This window comes from Aspergillus homomorphus (genome assembly GCF_003184865.1).
Source record: "Aspergillus homomorphus CBS 101889 unplaced genomic scaffold BO97scaffold_81, whole genome shotgun sequence".
Taxonomy (NCBI): domain Eukaryota; kingdom Fungi; phylum Ascomycota; class Eurotiomycetes; order Eurotiales; family Aspergillaceae; genus Aspergillus; species Aspergillus homomorphus.
This window is the reverse complement of record NW_020291967.1, coordinates 44,676-54,887: the sequence shown is the minus strand read 5'-3', so window position 1 is coordinate 54,887 and position 10,212 is coordinate 44,676. Positions and strand designations below refer to the sequence as shown.

Sequence of the window (10,212 nt, the reverse complement as noted above, 5' to 3'; positions counted from 1 at the left end):
GCAGGTTAACTATTAGTTAAACTGGGCAGGAATATATATTTCTTATACCTGACTATTAAGCTGCAGTCAGGTATAAGAATTTTAATTAACCTGACCTGACCTGGCTGTTAGCCACTCTAAATTAGATTAAGCTACTCTAACTATGTTTATTTTATTTATATATTTTTAATAATATATTATTTTAAATAATAAAAATCCTGATGCTCCTTTCTCTTTCTTTTCTTATACTTAAAGTCTTGTATAATAGCACCAAATTTATTATATTAATTAATCTGAACAGCTTCCATATATTTTAGAAACTTAGCAGAACCTAAACAGTAAATTTAATTAACTAAAAATAAATTTTAAAGTAAGTTAAATAATTAACTGAAACTCAAAGCTTAAATAATTTATAATATAACTATCTAAAACTCACCTGACCCGCTCAATTGTCATGTCTAGGCACAGAAAGATATCTCTCTGGTAAATAGTATAGTAGACTTTTTATTGAGCTGAGCCTCTTTGAAAACTGAAGTAAGCAGAATAAATCCGTATTATAGGCTTCGTAGGGTCTTAGTTCTAACTGTACAGCTCAACTGTCCCCTAAGATAACCTTCTCCAATAATTCCCTCTCTCCACTATTTTCGACCAAGCTCCGGAACACCCCGTCCTTGATGCCTAGTAGCTCACTCGGTGCTCCAAACTCCACTGCTCGTCCGTCATCCATCACCAAAATGCGATCGAAATCCGCGATGGTACTCAGTCGATGGGCAATCACTAGCAGTGTGGTATTATTGCGACCAAACTCCGCACGGATCGACCGCTGGATCAAAGCGTCTGTCTCCATGTCTACCGCCGAAGTTGCTTCGTCTAGAAACATGATTTTCGGGCGTGAGACTATCGCGCGAGCGAGGCAAAGGAGTTGACGTTGACCTTGAGAGAGGTTCAGCCCGCCTTCAGAAATAGGAGCATTCAAAGAGGTAAAGATATTTGTGTTTTTCCGCTGGGTAGAGGTCGGGGCTCCGTCAGCCAAAATGGCCTCATTGTTTGCCTCGGAGATAAGATGGACCCGCCCCAGTGCGTCGTATAGTTCCGCATCAGTATACTCCTCGAAAGGATCAAGATTGAAGCGCACAGTGCCTGAAAATAGAACTGGGTCTTGTGGGATGATGGCTAGTCGGCTACGCAAGCTGTGAAGGGTAAGCTTAGCGATATCAAGCCCGTCGATCAGGACCTGGCCCTCGCGTGCCTCCAGGATTCGAAAAAGTGCCAGGGTTAAAGACGACTTGCCAGCACCAGTACGGCCGACGACGCCAACCCTTTGATTCTTCTCAACATTGAAGCTAAGTCCCTTGAGAACTGGGGGCAGATCAGGTGCGTATCCCACCACTAGATCCTGCACCTCTAAGCGACCTTCCGTGGGCCACGACGCAGGGGGATTAACTCCGCCCTGATTCTCGAGTTCGATGTTCGAGTATTCAATCACCCGCTCTGTCGCATTCATACTGAGTTCGACGTCTGTGTAGTTCCGCAAGGCCATCGCGATGGCACTGTTGAATAGCAGAGAGAAGCTAAGTGCAAATCCAGCCAGCGAAGCTGAGATGTTTGGCAAGCTAAGAATAACTGCTGCAGTCAATGTCGCAAAGAGAGCCCCAACCAGGTTCATGCGAAAGCTAAGCCAGCGGTTAAACAATAGCATCGCCCACCAGGCTTGCGCATGGGCGTTGATTCTGTTGTAGATCATGCTCGTGTATGCATCGCTTTTGCTAAATGCTCGGATAGTGACCAGCCCCGCGAGACTTGAACCAAAATGCTCGAATATTGGGCTTTTTGCGGTACTCTCCAAGCGTTTGACCTCTCGCGCTCCGGCTAAATACTTCAAGGCCAAGCCAAGGCAGACGGTCAGGAGGACAAAAGCGAGAATGATTACAAAAGGTGAGACGAGGACGCCCGCGAGCACAATGCCACAGACATTGAGCATTTGCGAGGCCGTGAAGCCGAGCTGGTAGCCGATAGTTGAATCAATCGAATTGAAGTCGGAAGTAAATCGATTGAGGATTCGACCCAGAGGCACAGTATCAAGCCATCGCAATGGAGCCCGCAGGACAGCATACGTCAGGCGATTGAAAAGATTTCTGGCAGCGCGAACACTGGTAGAGAGAATGAGATAGAACCGAACGGTACCCATAATGCACGCAAGTATGCTGAATGCTATGTAGACTGATAAGTACATGCTGAGCTCGGACTCCGGTGCGCTTGAGTCCATTTGTGCTATGGGTCGTTGCAGGAGAAAAAGGCTGTGCTGCTCGAAACTGGCAGGAGTCTTCGATGATGAGTCGGTCCAAATGTTTATCCACCACGCCTTGTACGTTCCGACAATCGTCAGTCTGCAATGTGCTAAATCATTATGTTGCAAAAGGGAGTTTGATTGGACTTACCCTTCCGACCATAAGTGAGGTGTAACCCAGAAATGCGATAACCGTCATATACCATCGAAGTCCATGTCCACCCATAGAGATATAGGTTGTGTAAACCGAAAGCTGGACTGAGCCAATCTCCCGTTTCTCATCCTCGACAAACTTCTTAGGTGAAGTCGTCTTCATGACTGCTTCGCCGGGAGACGTATTCAAACGCCGGTGGGGGGTATGTGATATCACCTCTTCGACCGTTTCTTCGTCCATGACCGTGGTATCATCATCGCCTGTCGTCCCAAAAAGAGGGGCTTGTGGTTGATTTGGCCTCTCTGCCTGCGCGACAGGGCCGGCATGTCTAATCCGTCCGTCTTCTAACTCAACCCAGTAGTCCGCCTGAGGCAGGCACAACGCAACATGATGCGTGACCAAAATTCGCGTTCGCTCATACCCAAGCTCGCCCGTCAATGCGTGGTCGTAGACATGACGCCCCGTATGGGCATCTAAGGCGCTGAAAATATCATCCAAAATAAGGATTCCCGCGCGAGAATACAAGGCGCGTGCGAAGGAGATACGCCACCGCTGGCCACCACTCAAATTAACACCATTGGCTCCAATATCGGTCATATCACCATCCGGTAACATTTCCAAGTCCTTATTCAAAGCGCAGGCCGAGATAGTCTGTGAATATCGCTCTTGGTCACAAGGAAGCCCGAACAGAATATTATCTTTGATCGTAGCGTTCTCGATCCAAGGAATCTGGGCAACATATGCAATGGCCGAATCAAGGATCCAATTGGCATTAGTTGCGGAATGATCGAATCGATCTTCCACTTTAGGTGGAACTGGCACTCTCACAGTACCTTTAATCAAGTCGCTTTCACCGAGGATCGAAGACAGAAGCAGACTCTTGCCGGAGCCCGTACGACCGGATATAATACTGAGGCCCTGTTTCGGAAAGTGAATATTAAGATCGCGTAGTACAAAGCGATCATCTTCCGCTTCAGTTCCCGGTTCCTGCTCGATCGGCCATGCCACTGATGCGTCCTCGAAGCTAATTTCGTCGGCAGGGGTAGTGTTGATCACTCGTTCAGGGGAAGCCATATAGGTATCAATTCGGTCTGCACTGACTTTAGCCTCCAGCCCATTGGAGATGATCTCCGGTAAGATAGCAAGGGAGAGTTCGAGCGAACTAAAGACAGACATTGCGGTGAACGCAACTGAAGCAGAAAGCCCACCGTGGAGCGTCGCATACACAGTCAGTGAGATGGCCGAGAGGCCGATCGGGCCCAGCACCCAAATTGCCATTAGAATGACATCGAAAAGAAAGGATGTCCACAAGGCGTGTAGCTCTTTCTCTCGTGCCTCCTGGATACGGTTCTCCCACTGTCCTTCCAAGCCCGAGAACTTGACCTGGCGAATGCCCTGAAGTACTTCCGTCACAATGGCCAGCTTCTGATCTCTTAGTTTCATTAGCTTGACCTGTGCGCCAGTGTACCGTTTTGCTGCGAAGGAGTTCAGAGGAGTGATCAAGACAGAAACTGCGATACCGGACAAAGCACTGCGCCAGCCAAGGATCTTGATCAAAAAGCCGCACCCGAGAACAAGCTTGAAGATAGAGGAAGGAAGAAGATAAGCGAAAGTAGTAAATTGGGTGATACGTCTGCCGTCCACGGCTGCAAGATTGATGATACTTTGTCGTGTCTTCTTGACTGAGGCTTCGTCGTCTGACTCTTCATCTTCCTTGGCGACAGAATGGCCCTGTGCCGAATCTTCGGAATCGACACTAACCTTGGACTTGTGAATGTGCTTGACATCCTTTCGGCGCATCGACTTGGCAAAGACGAGGGCTGAAAGCTCAGCATAGATAGGGACCAACAGCCTGGAAGTTACCACCCATAGGAGCCATGCCTCAACCACTGAATATAGCAGCATCAGTGCTCCTAGGCCCATGACCCAGGATGCCGCTCGCATAACGTCCCAGTCGCCTCTTCCACGATTTTCAAGTGCACCTAGGATGTTGAATAGCGCTATCTGCGGTCCGATGCTTAACACACTAACTACCAATGTGAGCATGATTGTCGAGATGATCGCTGTCCAATGCGCCACGACGATAGCCTTCCACGTCTTGCGAGAGTGCTTAGCTCGTTCAAGGTTTCGGTGGAGACTGTCTGCACGTGTCTCAGATCGGAGTTTGGGTAAATCGGTGAGAGCCAGCATGCGGTTCTTGGCCGTGTGGTTGAGTAGGCCAGTCGCCCAAGAGAATGACAAGCGGCTTAACGCGGTCACTGTGAGTTCCCCGTCGACTAAAGATCCCTCGTGGAACACATCTGGGCGACGCGGGAGCAGAATGCTGCACATTCCTCGGAGAAAGGCGCTTGCGAGCTGAACGGAGACCAGACTAAGCCATAATTTGTCGTGAGAAGAGCTCCTACGGAGCAAGCAATAACGGTGTATATGGAAACCGGTGAGAGCAATCGCCACCACGCTACCCAAGAAGGCGAATTTTCCAAGCGTGTATCGAACCGTCGGTCTCCGCTCGATGAAGAAGGTGGCCCCCTGCAGGCACAGTAATATCTAAGTCGAAGTTGGTGTCAGCATATCTAATTCTCGCTCTTTCTTCACGAGGACGGCGAATACCCAAATGGCAAACTGAAACCATGCGAGCACCGCGTTACTCGCGTCATCTCTCACCGTTGTGAGTGTCCCGAGTCCCAGTGTCGCGAGGATCCCAGTTATCGAGAACATGACGAGAGCGACACGCTGCCACCTGTCGGAAAATTTGCGTAGAGACTCCCCCGTGGCATGACCGTCCTCATCACGATATACGATCTTTGCGACGAGAGATTCATCCTGCTCCAATGCTGTATAGCTACCACGCGCAACGATGCTCTTGACTGCAGGAACAATTAGCAGACTCGCCAACAAGGCGCTAATTGCGCCCACTATCAGAGACACCGAGGAGTTTGAGAGCATCTTTGTATCGTCCTGTCGGGGAGGGAAGAAAAGAATCCAAGAGTTCAACGAGCCGGGCGGTGGAAGCGATTATCATCAAAAGCGTCTTTCCCGGCCGCGATGGCGCAAGCCTTGCGCTTGAATGTATTGAATTTGACTCATAGCTGATCGGGTCTGGACTTACCTTATCGGTATTTTGTTGCCGTACTTTGCGTTCAGAGCACACCCAGCGGCTCAAGCGCGAAAGATGATAAGAGTTTGTACCCAATAGGGGGACGGAAGTGCAATGATCTTCATGCAAGGTCAGAATGGGGGTCAAATTCTGATAGGGTGCGTCTTAGAAATCACAACCCTATAGCCTCATGCATCCATGGTTGACTCACACTTCTTGTCTGTGGCTGTCAGTCAGCTCGTGTTCTTTAGTTACTCACCCGTCGGAAGTCCGGGGCTGTGGTTGTAGCAGAGCCCTGGCTAGGAGTCACGGGTGCTTATCCCTGGTTTGCCCAGTTGGCTTGGCGGTATGATAATAGTGAACTCATAATGTACACATGTCAGCATACTAACAGCCTGGAATGATTCGGCTATCATGACACGTGACACAGCCCGACTGTGGCCTGAGGCGTTAAGCGCTTGTCTTGTCTAATCAGGAAGAGTGTAGCCTCAGCCTGTGTTCATTCTACGTAGTTGGTTGCTCAGGTAGACTATCATGTATGATGAGAGAATCAATCGTGTTAGTTGGGCTCTCCCAACCAGCAGCAACCTCAATACACATATCGAAACTGACTGTTCTGCTTATCGGTCAGCCCTGCCCACTTGGCCTCGTCTACCATCGCGCCCTCAATCTTCCCGTGCTTGCGATCTCTCCTCCGGTTTTCCCAGACATAATACACGAACAACACCACTGACATCACTGCTGCGGCTGCCTGCGTCGCGAGAACAGCAATCTTTGCCGGCCGGTACTCGGGAGCATCGCGCGCCTGAAATGTTTGCGGCCCAATAATGTTTCCGACCGAGAACGATCCGGCCACAAGAGCACTGCTGAACGCGCGTTTGGTGTGTCCAGCACAATTGGCCATAGTCCATTGATATAAAATTGGTAGGGTCGCCACAATAGCGTTGACCAGGTAAATTCCAATCAGGACGCCGGCTTTGTTGCTCTTGGGGAGGAACGACAGCAGAGCGCCCCCGATGATACCGGGAATCGTGCAAAGGACATTCCAGGCCCAGCGGTGAGACGTCTTGCGGATACCAAGTCCCACCAACAAGGTAAAGAAGATGCTGACCACCCCGGAAGGCATATTAAGCAGTGCCGAGATGGGACCAGGGTAGCCAAAGCTTGCAATCAGGGTAGCGGAGTAGGATGTCACAACACCGCTGGACACCGAGATCTGCGCGAGGAATTAGCCCCAGTGAACAATGGTGTAAGAAGGTAGGAGGTAGTAGACCTTACCAGGATTGTGATCAGGGTTAGCAGCCAGAGTTGGAGATCAAGAACGGCCTCCCAGATCTGCTTGAAGTTGAACTTGCGGCTCCAAACCCCCGTCTGATTCACGCTGACATGCTGTAAGAGAGCGACCTTCTCGTCATCAGACAGCCACTTTGCCTTCATGGGAGTGTCAGGGATGAGGATAAAGGTGAGCACCCCGATGACGACCGTGACCAACCCGATGACGAGGAACATGATGCGCCATCCGGCCATTGTTGCGTGCTCAACATGCTGGAAGCCAAACGAAACCAATCCGCCAATGATTTGTGCCACCCCCAGTCCATTGTACCAGAAGGTGAACCGAGGGGCCTGCTCGCTTTTAGTATAGTACTGACTGCTGATGAGCATGAGCGACGGGCCGATTGTTGCCTCGAAGATACCCAGGAACACACGCGCAGTCAAGAGAGTTGGGTAGTCTTTGGCTCCAGCAGATGCGGCCGCGGCGACGCCCCACAGGGTGACATTGGCTCCCAGCCATTTCGCTGCGGGGGCTTTTTGTAGACAATAGGCTGGAGAAGAGAACATAGTGGGTAAGCAGGGTTCAGCTTAAGCAGGTCCGCATTCGCAAGAAAGGGGCACTGACTGTTGGGTACCTCGGCGATCAGATAGGCCAGGAAGAACCAAGTTGCGGTATTGGTGTACTCGTTGGCCACCAGACCGAGATCTTTCTTCATGCCCATCACGGCGGCATAGTTCAGCATCACCTTGTCCAGAAATTGCAAGACATAGCAGCAAAACATGAAAGGTATGAGACGAAAATCTATCTTGCGACGCAGGGCGCGAAGATCGACCTCAGAGGTATCAGATCTGGCCGTGTGGCCCTGGAGGTATTCCACCGCATCGTCGGTGCGATCTGCAGGCAAGGTGTGGGAGACGGGTTGTTTGTCCTCCATCTTGATTTGGGATCAGGCAACGAGGAGAAAAAGCAATTTTGGTTCTCAAACCAGGGGAAAAGAGGGGACTAAAAGGAAAATTATTTAGTGCGGGTTACTGTTACGCAGAGATTGGGCATTTGTGCCACCAGCTCATCCAGACTCGGAAATTGCATGATGAATAAATTAACCAGTCACGCCAACTTTTTGCAACTTGGTCTGGTTTAATCCCTGCAGGCATTTAATCCGTGTTCTGCTCCGTTTACCAGTCAATTCTAGCCCATACTGTGGACTGAATAGAAGTAGTTTAATTACTGAAGGAATACCGGCTTCTTCGCAGGGGTCCTTTCGCCTCCAAACCCCTATGCGGCCAGAGCCTTAATCATGGTTAACATTTCTGTGAACACACAGCCAGTGTGACTACCCGATTTTCTCATGTTTAGTTCTTACAGTCTCTTTCCATGTCTGGTTGATTCTTTGCAGCTCTTTCGATCATGACTTGGGTGCACCATGCCTCGCCCGAGGTTGAAGCGGAGTCGCAATACCGTCTGATACTTGGGGTGTGTCTGAGCTTGACGCTGTCTATGGTTCTCATTGTCTGCTTGCGCCTGACCATTCGCTATCATGCTCGTCGCTTGGAGGCCTCCGACTATGTGATGGTGGTGACTATGGTAAGCGTGCCGCGTTGGTACTACTTCCAACCGCTGACCTGGAACAGATCTTTAGTATCATCTATAGTGCACTATGTATCGCCCGTGAGTGACTTTGATTTCCAATACTAGTCGATCAAGAGCAAACTGACCTTGATAGAAAGCAGGTACGGCCTAGGGCTTCCCTTGAAATTACGACCGAAGGAGGATCTGTCGCAATACACCAAGGTATGTCTACTTGCCAAACAATGCCAGCAAGCATTCTATGCGCACCAAGCTGATGAATGGTCTGAAAGCTCAACTATGCCGGTCGGCCCTTCTACCAAGTTGGTATCGCTGGGTTCAAGGCTTCGTTGTGCCTCAATTACCTGCGCCTGATCTCCGGGACATCAAAAACACTCTTTCGAATCCTGATCTGGGTCACCATTACTCTCTCCACCGTGGGTCACATTGCGGGAGCATTGGTCCTGATTTTCAACTGTCACCCGGTAGGTGGGCGATTTTAAGTCCCACAGAAGGCTGGAATCATATGATATTGACTCTGAAGAAGGTTGAACGGGCCTGGAACCCTACAATATCCGGATCGTGTCTGCCCTCTGGCCCGACATTCTATGGACTCGCGGCATTTACCATTATTTGCGATGTTATGATCATCATCCTCCCCATCCCTTTGCTCCTGCAGCTCAACATCAAGCCTGCTCAGAAAGCTGGAGTGGTGTGTCTGTTCCTCCTTGGGCTTTTTACGACCATCTGCTCCATTCTCCGACTAACTCAGATTCACCGGATTGCCCATGGAGATGGGAATTCGACGATGTTGGTCCTTTGGGGCACCATTGAATTTAACGTCGGGGTCAGTTGTCTCGAATTTACAAGAGATCCGCTTTACTGACCAGCCTAGAATATCGTGACGTGCATTCCATTCCTTGCCCCTCTGCTGAAGGGCGCTGTGCGCGATTTTCGATCGCACAGCGACCGGAAGCATTATGATGGGCGAAGCTACGCGTTACAGTCTTGGTCCAAAGACCAACGCTCCCAGCTGCGTTCGACAACCTCAGCGGCACCACCGCGCACCAGACGGACTCCCAGTGAGGAGCTGATCCTGGAAAGTGGGGGTCCTGAGGAAGGAGGGATTCATATGACGGTGGAGCTGCGAGTCTCTTTGGAGGAGAAGTCCACGAAAGAGCGCTGAGGATGGCCATTTTCAGTATTGATCCTCACGGCTTCCGACGCCATCCGCCGTTTGAGATTTTCTTTGTGTAAATTAATCACGTAGCAGTCGGGGAAGACCGAATTTTCTGATAGCTCTGAACCCTGTCAATATTTGGTGTCGTCGCTGCAAATAAGGATTGGGAAAGGGTTTGTCAGGGGGCAGAACTAAAGCAGGGTTGAGACCCGTACCCACTTAACTACCCAGTCAGTGCTGACGGCAAGTCACGGCACGGACTGGCTAGACTACTGTCAAGGGTGCTTTAAGCATTTGCGTGAAGCGTTTGCCATTCGATCGGAAGGCGTTGGAGATTCCCCGAGGAGGGGCCGAGTTAAGGTCATTTTCACGCCTCTCCACTCCCCTTGCTGGCGTCGTAAGTGACAGCATCCACCAGCAGCCGACGGACTCAGGGCTAATGCTCGGGGTTGACACCGTCCCGTGCGCGGCCCCAGCCGGCAGCATTCCGCAGGCTCAAACTTCGTTAGGCTCATGGGCGGCCAAAGGCTATTTCGCCGAGTCCAGTGGATCGACCGGTCGGTGATGACCGAAAATATTTTACCCGTCGGGGTGCGAGTGGCACAAAATCGCATTGGTTTGATCCCTCAGGATCCATGGCAAGTTGACCCCTGCAAACGGCGACTTGAAAATAAAT

At 50.4% G+C, this 10,212-nt stretch overlaps 3 protein-coding genes across 3 annotated transcripts; 1 reads left to right on the top strand and 2 right to left on the bottom strand.

Moving 5' to 3' along the window:
- Positions 1 to 497: 497 nt before the first annotated feature.
- On the bottom strand, positions 498 to 5,587 carry BO97DRAFT_401119 (P-loop containing nucleoside triphosphate hydrolase protein). The gene is made up of 3 exons (XM_025694328.1): positions 5,031 to 5,587; positions 2,418 to 4,967; positions 498 to 2,341 (listed from the first exon to the last, which is right to left on the bottom strand). Exons 1-3 carry the CDS (start codon positions 5,364 to 5,366, stop codon positions 572 to 574), a joined length of 4,656 nt encoding a protein of 1,551 aa, XP_025546070.1. The 5' UTR covers positions 5,367 to 5,587; the 3' UTR covers positions 498 to 571.
- Positions 5,588 to 6,007: 420 nt separating this feature from the next.
- BO97DRAFT_409363 (putative MFS transporter) lies at positions 6,008 to 7,766 on the bottom strand. Its single transcript, XM_025696049.1, has 3 exons — positions 7,415 to 7,766; positions 6,796 to 7,340; positions 6,008 to 6,733 (listed from the first exon to the last, which is right to left on the bottom strand). Exons 1-3 carry the CDS (start codon positions 7,722 to 7,724, stop codon positions 6,107 to 6,109), a joined length of 1,482 nt encoding a protein of 493 aa, XP_025546069.1. The 5' UTR covers positions 7,725 to 7,766; the 3' UTR covers positions 6,008 to 6,106.
- A 253-nt stretch (positions 7,767 to 8,019) lies between these two features.
- Positions 8,020 to 9,816, top strand: BO97DRAFT_409361 (uncharacterized protein). The gene is made up of 6 exons (XM_025696048.1): positions 8,020 to 8,374; positions 8,422 to 8,458; positions 8,514 to 8,581; positions 8,650 to 8,841; positions 8,904 to 9,203; positions 9,252 to 9,816. The coding sequence occupies exons 1-6, from the start codon at positions 8,198 to 8,200 to the stop codon at positions 9,540 to 9,542; spliced, it is 1,065 nt and encodes a 354-aa protein (XP_025546068.1). The 5' UTR covers positions 8,020 to 8,197; the 3' UTR covers positions 9,543 to 9,816.
- Positions 9,817 to 10,212: the final 396 nt, after the last annotated feature.

Bases quoted from the DNA above. Each gene is read 5' to 3' on its own strand.
- BO97DRAFT_409363 (XM_025696049.1), bottom strand. From the start codon at position 7,724: ATGGAGGACAAACAACCCGTCTCCCACACCTTGCCTGCAGATCGCACC. The intron at 7,341-7,414 runs GTCAGTGCCCCT...TCTCTTCTCCAG, and splicing joins GATCGCCGAGGTACCCAACA to CCTATTGTCTACAAAAAGCC. The intron at 6,734-6,795 runs GTAAGGTCTACT...TTCCTCGCGCAG, and splicing joins TAACCCTGATCACAATCCTG to ATCTCGGTGTCCAGCGGTGT.
- BO97DRAFT_409361 (XM_025696048.1), top strand. From the start codon at position 8,198: ATGACTTGGGTGCACCATGCCTCGCCCGAGGTTGAAGCGGAGTCGCAA. The intron at 8,459-8,513 runs GTGAGTGACTTT...TGACCTTGATAG, and splicing joins TAGTGCACTATGTATCGCCC to AAAGCAGGTACGGCCTAGGG. The intron at 8,582-8,649 runs GTATGTCTACTT...ATGGTCTGAAAG, and splicing joins ATCTGTCGCAATACACCAAG to CTCAACTATGCCGGTCGGCC.
- BO97DRAFT_401119 (XM_025694328.1), bottom strand. From the start codon at position 5,366: ATGCTCTCAAACTCCTCGGTGTCTCTGATAGTGGGCGCAATTAGCGCC. The intron at 4,968-5,030 runs GTATTCGCCGTC...ACTTCGACTTAG, and splicing joins GGTTTCAGTTTGCCATTTGG to ATATTACTGTGCCTGCAGGG. The intron at 2,342-2,417 runs GTAAGTCCAATC...GGAACGTACAAG, and splicing joins CCTCACTTATGGTCGGAAGG to GCGTGGTGGATAAACATTTG.